The 12,520-nt window shown below is 40.0% G+C and overlaps 1 protein-coding gene across 1 annotated transcript in view; it reads right to left on the minus strand.

Annotated features, from left to right (window-relative positions):
• Positions 1–7,204: 7,204 nt before the first annotated feature.
• Positions 7,205–12,520, minus strand: part of cacng3a (calcium voltage-gated channel auxiliary subunit gamma 3a) — a 62,671-nt gene continuing 57,355 nt past the window's right edge. The window contains exon 4 of the mRNA XM_088015866.1: positions 7,205–8,658. Within this exon, the coding sequence (XP_087871992.1) occupies positions 8,093–8,658 (566 nt within the window). The 3' untranslated portion in view covers positions 7,205–8,092. The remainder of the gene's footprint in view (positions 8,659–12,520) is intronic.

Genomic DNA, 12,520 nt, shown 5'->3' on the forward strand with positions numbered 1-12,520 from the left:
GGCCGAATGAAATAAAATACAACAGAATAATCTACCAGGACGTTTGGATATGTTTTAATATAAAGACAGCAAAGGAGCAGGTATGGGAAATAATGGTTGAAAAAAAGAGGAAAACTAAGAATTCCATATTTTTCGGGGATAGGAAAGTGCAAAATTGAACAATCACCCATTAAAAATTTGTGCTAACCAATGGACCCAAAAACAATATCTTAGTTCTTCTATTCTTTATGTATACATATAATTATTATTAATATAGGAAAATGTTAGCAGTTCAGTTTTTCTGAACTACATTATCCTGCAGTATCACAGACTTTGAGAACTCAAGCCCTCCTGTTGTCATGACTCTCTGAAACTGACATTCTAAATGATTTCAAATGACATTTTACCTCAGCCAGTATTGTTTTTCTCCCTCTCACACAAAGAAACACATACTCAATGTGTAGACAGTAAAGAGCTACTGCTCCTGTTGTCTTGGGAGTGTGTCTCATTTCATTGCCTCCTGATAGTAAAATGTACAGAAAAACTGTTCTCATCTACAAATTCAGTATTTTTATCATATAAACATTAGGCTGTTATTGTTGTGCTATTAGCTAGCTGCTAGCTAACGACTTTGCTAGCAAAGCAAGATAACAAAAAGCTTCTTCCCTGGTTAATGATAGCAGTAATTCTTCAGTGTCGCTTAGGCAATACGGGGCACATCGCCCATCCAAAACCGATCATCTCCATAATGGATATATGTCTTCTAATTTCCTTTGCTGCATAATGTACATTGCATTTATTCTGCCGTGAGGTAAACGTATCTTGAAGAAGTATAGCACTTAAATAAAAGTCTAACAAGGATATTCATTTAAAATTAAAAATAACTCACCCTGAAGTACCATGATAGACATAATGTATAATAAAAGTCATTAATGAAGGGGAAAAAACTCAATCCAGACAAAAAGTTTTGTTTAAAAAACTTTTTTAAAATTAAATAACTCATTTTTTTAAAACTTTTTATAAATTAAATAACTCATTTTTGTCTGGTGAACTTAAAAAGTTATTTGCCAAACATAAACTTTTATTTGCACACATCAGAAATCTTTTGTTGAGATTTTAGGCCCCGCCCACGACGTCATGTGAGAATCACAAGCAAAACTTTGAGTCACAAACAAAAACTTAGAATATCAAGAAAAGATTTCTGACATGCACAATTAAGTTTGTTTTGCAAATAATTTTTTCACTTCATGAGATAAAAATGTGTGATTTTAATTTAAAAAAAAGTTTTTTAAGCAAAACTCAGTAGGCTTTTCTCATGGTGACATGCATTAACAATTCAATTTTTGCTTTTGTTTTTTTCTTTTTTTCTGCAGTTCCACATTAAAGTTTGATGCAGCTCTGCTTTCCTGAATGGACCATCTTCATCTCCACTGCAAGTGTAGCAAACAAACAGCTTTTTTATAGATTACAGTCCACTGAAAGGTTGCATTGTGCCCTTGTTTATATTTTTAATAGTGTAATTCTGTAAAGACAAAATATGTCTGGTGGTCCAGCTCTGATTTACATATCTTGCTAATATTGCAATACTTTCCTATAACAAAATAGACCTGCAGAAAGAAATTACTTATAAAATATCTTACATATACATAGTTACATGCTCTATATAGACATTTTCCTTAACTTTGATTGTATATCTCACAATTTTGTAATTTATCATTGTTTATTAAACTCAGAAAGCTGAGAGGCTTTGTTAATATTCTGTCCTAGAATGCGGTTAGATGTGCCCCTTTTTTTTTTTTTTGTTTTTTTGGAGTACCTGCCCTTTAGTGGTCTCTGCACAGCCCTGTGTCCTCTGAAGCTGTTCCTCTTTGTGTGCTGTAACATGCATACTCACACAAAAGAAAATGAAATGCTTGTTCCTTTGCTCATTTACTCTCACTCACCAGCCACTTTATTAGGTACACCTTGCTAGTACTGGGTTGGACTCCCTTTTGCCTTCAGAACTGCCATAATCATTTGTGGCATAGATTCAACAATGTACTGGAAACATTCCTCAGAATCTGGTTCAGATTAACATGACGGCATCATTCAGTTACTGCAGATTTGTTGCACATCCATGTTGTGAATCTTCCATTCCACCACATTCCAAAGGCCTCCACAGTCACCAGATTGAGATCTGGTGACTGTGGAGGCCATTCAAGTACAGTGAACTCATTGTCATGTTCAAGAAACCAGTCTGAGATAATTTGTGCTTTATGACATGGCTACTTCCAACCTGCTGAAGTAGCCATCAGAAAATGGGTACACTGCAGTCATAAAGGGATGGACATGGTCAGCAGCAATACTCAGGTAGGCTGTAGCATTGACACAATGTTCAATTGGACTAATGGGCCCAAAGTGTGCTAGGAAAATATCCCCTACACCACTGCACCACCACCAGCCTGAACCGTAGATACAAGGCAGGATGGATCCATGGTTTCATGATGGTGACGCCAAATTCTGACCCTACCATCCGAATGTCACAGCAGAAATCAAGACTCATCAAACCAGGCAACGTCTTTCCAATCTTCTATTGTCCAATTTTGGTGAGCCTGTGCGAATTGTTGCCTCAGTTTCCTGTTCTTAGCTGACAGGAGTTGCACCAGGTGTGGTCTTCTGCTGCTGTAGCCCATCTGCCTCAAGGTTCAATTCAATGTGTTGTGCGTTCAGAAATGCTCTTCTGCATACGGCGATTGTAATGAGTGTTTATTTGAGTTACTGTTGCAGTTCTATCAGCTCAAACCAGTCTGGTCTTTCTCCTTTGACCTCTGGCATCAACAAGGCATTTGGGCCCACAGAACTGCAGCTCACTGGATATTCTCTGCAAATCCTAGAGATGGTTGTGCGTGAAAATCCCAGTAGATCAGCAGTCTCTGGAAAAACTCAGACCAGCCCGTCTGGCATCAACTACCATACCATGTTTGAAGTCTCTTAAATCACCTTAAATCTGATGCTCGGTTTGAAATGCAGTAGATCGCCTTGGCCATGTCTACATGCCTTAATTCATTGAGTTTCTGCCATGTGATTTGACATTTGCGCTAATGAGTAGTTGGATAGGTGTACCTAATAAAGTGGCCGATGTGTGTATTTGTTTCCTTGTCACTAATGTAAGGGCAAATATTTGAATATGTACTCTCACATGTAGATTCCTGAGATGCAACACAAAAGCAACAATAGTACACATGAACCCTTACCTACATTTTTGCTGTCATCTGTTTATTCAGAAGCTTTATATTATGCAAACAAGGACTCAATTGCACAATAAAAATGGCAGACTCTTAGATTACATGTTCACTTACCCATATACATGCAGACACACTGAGAGACAGAAAGGTTATGCTCTAGAGCAGGGGTGTCAAACTCAATTTCACCGAGGGCCACTTCAGCATATTGGCCCCCCTCAACGGGCCACATTGACGGTACAAATCAGGAGGGCATCCCTGCTAAAACACCCCAGACAAAAGGTTGACTTCCCTCAGTCAGTTCTGTAGAGGCTTATAATGAGTCAATGGTCCAGGTGTGTTAGAGAAGGAATCCATCTAAAGTTGCAGATGGTAGCTCTGGAAAACTAGACTTGGGCACCCCTAGCATAAATGTATGAAAATACAATGTTAAAAATAAATTAAACACCTCATATTGTTAAATAACTGATTTTATGTATTAAAGTTTTAAATATTACATTTCAGTTCCCATGGATGTAAAATTACTGCTCAGTTTAAAAATTACAATATTTAAATCAGTGTTTAAAGGTAAGCAAACAAATAATAAAAACAAGTCACATGGGCAGACATTATAGACTTTACGCAAAGATTTAGTCTCAGAGGCAACTGAAATCAATTAATTAAAAAAATCCTTTCTGAATATCATCTCATGGTCTCTGAACTAAATGCGTCTTTCTGACCGGGAGCTGACGGCGTGTTGAAGAGTTCTGGACCGGACGCTTTGGAGCGTCTGGTTAGGAAGCGCGTTACAAACCTTTGGTTGAAATGGCCGTTAAATTCAAGTCTCCATTACAGACCAGAGAAAAATAAGGAGAATGCAACGTTGTGTTAATCCATTTGAGGAGCCGGTAGTTTATCTTGAGAAAATAAATGACGATGCAAAAGTTAATTAGACTGTAACATGCGCAGTCCGCTGCTCAACCACTGCGGACTGCGAAGAATTAGAAACCGCTGGAAGTAACTCATCCAGCAGATTTAACAAATGGAGCCTTCTTGGTGAATGTTACCCAGGAGAGTGGCGCTCTGGAGGAGCTGCAGACGAAACATCTGTCCGTTTGGGAGAAGCAAAACCACGCAAAAAAAAAAAAAAAAATCCTGGTAAAAGCTCACACCGGACCGCGCAGGGTAAAACACTCAGAGTTCAGTTGATCTGTTTGGATCAGACAGATCCAACTGACTGATGAATTAGCGCAGATTTTTCTGCAGATGGGAACCAGGAGGAAGTTGTTCAGACCCCAGCGGGTGAAGTGATGCTAATTTAAGTGAAGTCGCTTAGATATAGATACATTTATCTGCTTAATGTGTGAGGGGATCTGGACTCACGGTGAATATTAACTAAACCGCATAAAATGCAACTAAATGGCCGATGTTAATATGATTGTAATTTCACGGATAAAAATAGTATATGACCGATTTTATTTTATGTTGTTGGTCAAGATAACGGATAACAAAAAAGTCTAGCGCCACCTGCCGCCCTGACACCAACTCACACATCTTCATTCAGTCTTACTTGTAAATCGATTTTTCTTTTCTTGGACGTTTTGATGTTAGCTTGTCGATGGCGAGAAGCCGTAATGTTGGCTGGTAACAATCGGAATGCATTATGGGAGATGTAGTTTGTAGTCAATTTGTGCTCAAAACCTATTTTAAGTCAATCATTGGCCTATAAAATGCTGGGGGGCACATGTGGCCCGCGGGCCTTGAGTTTGACACATGTGCTCTAGAGGATCTAAAGGGGTTTCGATTTTGAACATGTATGACATAAAAAAAGAGGAGAGCAACAAGACCCAGTTATGTCACTGTCAGATTGTCATGATCCGTGTTTCTGTGTTTAGTTTTGAGTTTTTCTGTGTGATTCTGTTTTCCTGTGAGTCTCTGTCCTGTCCTCCCCGTTGATTGTCTCCCAGGTGTGTCTCATTCCCTTGATTACCCCGTGTGTATTTAGTCTCACCTATTCTTGTCGGGTCCTTGTCTCAGTTTGTCTTAGGTCTGAATGTCAGTAGTCGTCCTAGCTCTCCAGTCGTACTACCAAGTCCTGGTTAGCTTAGCTCCTTGTTCAGTCTTTGTGTCAGTGCTACCGGTAATTAGCCGTGTGCTATTGTTTTCTGCCGTGCTGCCTGTCCTGATCTGTCGAGCTATCTACATCAATAAATCACCATCATCTTCATCTTACCTGGGTCTCTGTGTCACTCCTCACCACCACCTCAACCCCACCACATGACACAGATGAATGGATGATTGGGTTGCATTTAGTTTTGTTGGCATTGTGAATACTCTCATTACCATTTAGAATAACATTTAGCTTATAATGTAGAGTGTTGATGCAAAAGATGAAACCACATTGAGTCTGGTTTGTTTGGTACATAAAAAGTACTCGGTAAGTACAGAGAGTAGTTCACTGACACAGCAATGCAACAGTTCAGGGGTAATTAGCAATGGTAATGCTATATATATAAAACATGACTTAAAATTAAAATCAAATTCAAATTTAAAAATACTTTATTAATCCCAAAGGGAAATTAAATGTTGTTGTAACTCATTAATTTAGATTCTTAAAAGCGTTATTGAAGATGGTTGGCAGAAAAGATCTTCTGCAGCAGTCTGTACTGCACTGAATCTAAAGAAGCCTTTGACTAAAGATGCTCTGTTTTCCCAAGACAGTCTCATGAAGAGGATGGGGAGGGTTGTCCATAATTTTCTTGATTTTATGAAGATTCCTTCTTTGCATCTCATCTCTAGAGGTTCCACAGTCGTCCCCAGAGCAGAATCAGCCATTTTTTCAGGCTGTTGAACCTTTTTAGGTCCCTGGCTCTGATGCTGATCAATGAAAAGATGACGCTCTCAACAACAGACTTATAGAAGATCTGAAGCATCTGGCTGCAAACCTTGAGGGATCTTAGCTTCCTCAAGAAGTTCAGTCTGCTCTGTTGCTTCTTATACAGTTTCACTGTTGTGTCTCCAGTCCAAAGAAATTTGACTTTGGGCCTCTGTGTCCTTAAAAAGTTCCTGTTCTTTCCCACAGTTTGCCTACAACATGTCATTATAACTAAGTTCCACTATCAAACATTTAACAACATTTTTACCAGCATTTCCCTGAGAAGTAGTACGTGTGGTGCGCTCAGCAGATGTGCAGTTCCACTGGGTGTTTGCTAATTTCTGCTGCTGCTAGCCTATTTGGGGAAATTGCAGGGCAGAGCTGCTGTGTGAGGTGGAAGCTTAGCTTGGAAACTGCAGCTCCGTTCAAGCTTCTTTGAAAAGGCAGAGCTTGGTTGCACTACTTGTTTCTGTACCCAGAATGGTTGCCATGGACATTAAAGGATTTCTCAAACATGCATCAAAGAACCAAGGCAACACTCCAGGTATGTTTTTTTTTCTTTTTTTTTATGAGGGAATTACATTATAACATGATGTAAAACTAAAAAACAAACTATTTTACATAATACTGCCCCTTTAATATAAGTTTTACCAGACTGAAGTACATCTCCAAAAATTAATGAAATTGTCCCTGAGTGCACATGCAGCTGGCCTTTGTATGTTCCTTTTGGAGCAATGGTTTCTTCTTCTCTGAGTGACCTTTCAGCCCATGTTTGTGCAGGATTTGCTTCACTCTGGGCAATTAAACTTTCTAACCAGCTTCAGCATGTTTACAAGCTGAAGCACACACTTGCGCGCACACACAAGTGTGTGTGTGCAGATGTATGTGTTCTTGTGTTGATGTAGACAATTATACACCCAGACAGGTTTATCCCTGCAACAGAAATTGCTCTTTCCCTGAATGGAATGTTGACTGAAAACTACAGTGATTTTTATACATGTGTTCTGTTGCACCCTTTTCCCTTCCTTGCAACACTCAGGTCTATTTACCAATTCAGAATTGTCTTGAGGAATAATAAGAATTGTTTAAGTATAAAACAGGCTTTAATGCTGAAAATGATCAAATGTTACATGTCATACAAATGTTACAAATACAGAGATACATTCACCATCCAGGGCTGGGCTCCACTCGGCTCACTTTAGGGGTGACTCCAAGTGAAACAAAGTGTAGCGCGAGTCTTCTTTAATCTTATCATTCTGCACCCTAAGTTTTTGTTTATGTGTGACTATCTCCATTCTAATATGTTATATTTTTGAAAGCATGCAGCAGTGTGTGTGTGTGTGTGTGTGGGTGTGTGCAGATAAAAGAGACAGAGGAAAACAATCATATATCCACAACACTTGCATGTAAATGTTTGAAAAGAAAAATGGAGTACTTTCACTGAACCCGAGAACGAACCACACTTCCTGATATCTTCGCTGATTTTTATATTTTTCCCATGGTGCCACACAAGGAAGCAGTGGGTTTGAGTGTTGTCCTTAAAATACAACACTCATAGTTGTATCTTCATTTAACACAAATGTTGTGAATTAACCTAGAAGAGTTTACAAAGTTATGTCATCATCATTTGGGCTTTTCTAAATAGCTTAATAACAAAACTTCTGAATTTACAGAAAGCAAGAATATCTCATTATTCTAATATTAAGCAAAAAGAAATGATTTGGCAATCATAAATAACCAAAATCAGGAATATTTTTGTCCAGTTAAATGTCAGAAAGTGAGAAACATGGTTGTGCTCTCCTACCCAGTACATGTACATTTCTGGTGTCAGCTGATGTACCTTAGCAACACAAGCTACTGCAAAATGAATGGATATTAAACTGTGCTCTTCCAGACTGCTTTACTGTTATAAATCAAAGAAAGAATGATCCGGTCTGTGTCTGAAGTAAATATTTGATCAACAAAAAAGTCTGCACTCTGCTCACGTCGAGAGGTCCAAGAGATGACTGTCTTTTGCCCATTATCAACCCTGTGTTGCTCAGACAGGAGTGGTTCTTCGATTGGACACACAGTTTCCCGGCAGCATGTCTGTGTTGTGAGGGGCTGCAGTTGTCAAGTCCTCCACCCCCAAGTCAATCTTACTCTGCTTTAGCGGTGAAGCTAAAGCATACAGCATAAACTCTGAGCCCATCGTCATTGGCATAGGCAGACCACCCACCATGGTGACTTTAGATTCAGCTGAGATGCTTGGCTCCTGGTCATGTACTAGTGATGTTTGGTAACCATGGCAGGTCGAGTCTGCTGTGCTTTGATTGCTGCGGTAGCTGTAGCGTCTGCTGCGATTGTAGTAGCGGTTGCGGTATGCTGATGAGTTTCGGGAGACTGGAGGCTTCATGAGCGAGGGCTGGCCTTTGGTGCGAAGCTGCCTGTGCTTTTCTATAAACACATGTACTGCCAGGACACCCACCATCTCGGCCAGCACAAAAGACAGAGCTCCAAAATAAAACGACCAACCATAGGAATAGCTCTTCTTGTTGTCACTCTGACTGGGGTCCCCAGAGTTGGCTGATATGTACACAATGATGCCAATGATGTTACTGAGACCTGTACAGGGTGATAGAGGCAGAACAAGGAGTTTAACGTTCTGGCAATGAAATTCTGAAAAATGTGGCAAACATTTTAGTTGATCCTGCTCCTTTACACTGATACACCTAAATAAAAACTACCAATTGTCTTAAGAAGTCACAAATAGAATCTGTGAAGTCTTTAAAGGTTTGTTAGAGAACATCGGTGACCAAACAGTATCATTTAGAACAGGGGTGTCAAACTCCAGTCCTCAAGTGCCGCTGTCCTGCAACTTTTAGATGTGCCTCTGCTGCACCACACCTGAAAAGAATAATTAGGTCATTAGCAAGGTTCAGGAGAACCGATCTACACAGGGAGGAGGTAATTAAGCCATTTCATTCCACTGTTTTTTTTTTACCTGTGGCACATCTAAACACTGCAGGACAGCGGCCCTTGAGGACTGGAGTTTGACACCCCTGATTTAGAACAACCAGCACAACAGACAGGTCAGGAATACAGATGTGGACAAGTTTAAAGGGACAGAGTTCTGTATTTTTCAAGTCCATGGTGTCATTTTATAGCGTAATCAGTATGTTAACTTTCAGTTATTATAGAAAAAAATCTATAAATATCAAATTAAAATAAATTTTACTTCCTAATTTAACACCTTGAAATTGGGTCTCTGCCTCTTTAAAAACTCCTGCTTTTTATGAAACCCAGTCTTCAGGAAGTCATTACAACATTACAAGATGGCTCCTCTATGAAACCCTTTAAGAACGTTTTTACCAGTGCTGCTCTGAGCTCAGTGAGCTCAGCAGGTGCTCAGTTACACCAGGTATTTGCAGATTTGCTGCTGGCTTGTCTGAAGGAGCTGAGTGGGCGAGTTATGGGAGAGGACTGCTCTGTGAGGCAGAAGCTTAGTACCTTCTAAAATTTGACAGGTTGACTTTACTTAAAAATGTTTTGGAAACAGATTGCCCTGAAAAATGTAAGTATAACTATTGGTTTTACATTTTATTTACTTAACATACTAACCTGAACACAGTACAGTATACTTAGGAAAATCTTGGAAAACGATTGCTTTAAATAAACTAAGTAAGTACACTGTAAATCAGATAAGCAGATTTTACTTAAAAAATTATACAAATTATACAAAAATCAAATTTACACAACTCAAAAATGTTAGTATGTGTAAGCTGTGCATCATATTATATTATATATTATATTATATTATCCAACTTGACTAACTTAATGATGTTGAGTAAGTTGTAACGACATACTAATTTAACTCTGCTTCGAAAAAGGATGGAGCTTTACTGATGGGTTTTTATGTGATTTAATTCCTGTGGCGTTGTTATCCACATATCACCAGCATAACAAAGATGTCTGTAGCTAATCATTTTATAACGTTTCCATTCTTATGTTACTTTAAGTCTATGATTAAAAAAAACATATTAACAAACAAAATATATATTAAAGGAAATACTTTTTACAATCAACACAGCTTTGACTGGAGGAGCTGCCAGTATGAAACAATGTTTCTAGTTCCTCCGTGAAAACAAACTGCTGCTCTAACTGCTGTAAGTCACTAATTTGTGGGAAAACAAAACAATAGTTATATAACAGCACTAGGCAGAAAATGCTAAATCAAAAATTAAAAGTATATAGCTTTAATCAGAATTCAAAATTATTGGCAAAATAAAACACATTCAAATTTGCTGCAAAAAACACTTATGATTACTTACAAATGAGGTAATGTGGCCTCGGTTTTTCCGTTTTGGAATTCTATTTATGTTTTCTTTTATATTGTTTGTTTTGATTGCTTGTCATATTTTGAATTTATGTATTTTCTTAGGTTTAGCTGAGTTAAACTTTTGAGTTATTGTTTTGCATGTTTTCCGATTGTTTATTTTGGAGGTCACGTGTCCGGATACCCAAAGAAGCCCTGCACCGGTGCTATACATCTGCTTAATTAGCGTGGAGATTGTCATGACAATTGAAAAGGACACAAGCAGAGAGGACGGACGGGAAAAAAACAGGGAGAAGACGGAGCGGCGGCGATTGCGTGGCAGGAGCGGGGAGGCGGTGTATCCAGACAGGCGGATTGTACAGGAAGACTGGTCGCTGTCGAGGAGCGGCGGCTGGGTCGCTGACGGGGTTCGCCAGGAACGGGAGGACTGGATGTGGTGGAGGTCCGCGCCCTTCCTTTGCTCAGATAAGGACAAACTATAGACTGGCTTATGGATTGATTGTCATGGACTGTCCGCACCCCCTTCGCTTCTGATATTGTTTTAAAATAAATTATTGTAACTTTTACGGGTTTTGTTTCGTAACTGTTCACAACTCCTGCAGTTATTTTAGTTGGTACACCACTGGGGTGCCACAGAATCTGGCGTTGTTGGCAGGATCAGCGCAGGATTGTGAGCAGTGTTTTAATAGATTTTATTTTTCTTTTTTTTTAGAAAAACGGTATTTTTAAATCTTTTTAAAAATGATGATGCCCATTTATCCTGGTGCCCCATGGATCCCTAAATTTGAAGGGCAAAATGACGATGCCAAGTATAGTGAATGGAAGGAGCAGATACAAGGTCTTTTAGATGCAAATGATTTGGCTGAATCGCACAAAGTAAAGATTTTGATTGGTGCCTTGTCTGGTTTACCCAGACGCCAAATTAATGTGCTCAGTGATGATGAACGTGATAGGGTGACGAAAATATTTCCATCCTCGATGACTTGTATACAAAGAAGGTTCCTGTGTCTGTTTTACGGTCACAATTTTTTGGTTGTGTGCAGAAACCAGGCGAGTCTGTCCAGGCGTATGGGCTCCGGTTGAGAGAGCTGTACCAAAAATTACAAAAACATGATGAAACAGAAGCACCACTGATACTCACCTTAGGGACCAATTCCTGCTTGGCCTGGAGGATGGTGCCATACTTCAGATGTTAAAGCGAGTTGTGCGCCTGGACCCTGACACAACCTTTAGAGCTGTGCAACAGGAGGCTCTTCTGTTGGAAGAAGAACAAAGTCCCAGACAGCCTGAAGTAACATGTGCTGCGGTAAGGGACCCTAATACTGTTCAATCTCACCAACAGAGTGACGTGTGGGAACAGGAGCTGAAAAGGGAACTCATGGAGGAGGTGAAGGCTCAGATGAAGGACCTTGCCTGTGAGCTAATCAAAGACCAGAGATCGATGGGTCCCACACAAACCTCAGCACGCCCCAGGACCATCTCTTCACATCCTCAGATGAAACCACACCAGAACCGTCACACCAGTTACCAATGGGATGAAGACGGTAGGCCCATTTGTAGGGTGTGTAAACAACCAGGTCATATTGCCCGATTTTGTAGAGGGTCCTCAGTAAACCAGCCAGCTTTAAACTAGCACACCCTACTGTGGAGGCCCGTGCAGTGGGGTTAGGTCAGCAAGACCAAGGGGCCACTACTAATTTGGTGGGGAACTGCCCCTATGTGGATGTGTTCATGGGAGGAATTAAGTTAGAGGGACTTTTGGATACTGGCTCACAAGTGACGCTTATGCAACAGAGCCTTTTCCTCAAACACTTTCCTGACTGTAATGTTAATGATGTTCCCACTTACATCCAGCTTAAGGCGGCAAATGGCCTGAAGATCCCCTGTATAGGCTACGCCCTAATGGACTTTAAGATTGAGGGTGTTGATATTAACCAAAAAGGTGTTTTTGTAGTGACTGATGAATGCTCCACCAATCCCTTCATCGTCGGCATGAATGTAATCAGACCTTGTTGGCATGTGGTTTTTAATAACCCTGGGAAGCCTTTGCCCTTCTGCTGCCAGAGCCCGAGGTCCCAGCGGGCGTGGCGAGAAGCTTTTTCCCTTTGTCAGAGGACAGCTGTCACTACGGAGGATGAGTTTAAAGGATAC

This window comes from Poecilia mexicana, unplaced genomic scaffold, assembly GCF_051168715.1.
Source record: "Poecilia mexicana isolate PSO_F unplaced genomic scaffold, ASM5116871v1 scaffold_1, whole genome shotgun sequence".
Classification (NCBI taxonomy): Eukaryota; Metazoa; Chordata; class Actinopteri; order Cyprinodontiformes; family Poeciliidae; genus Poecilia; species Poecilia mexicana.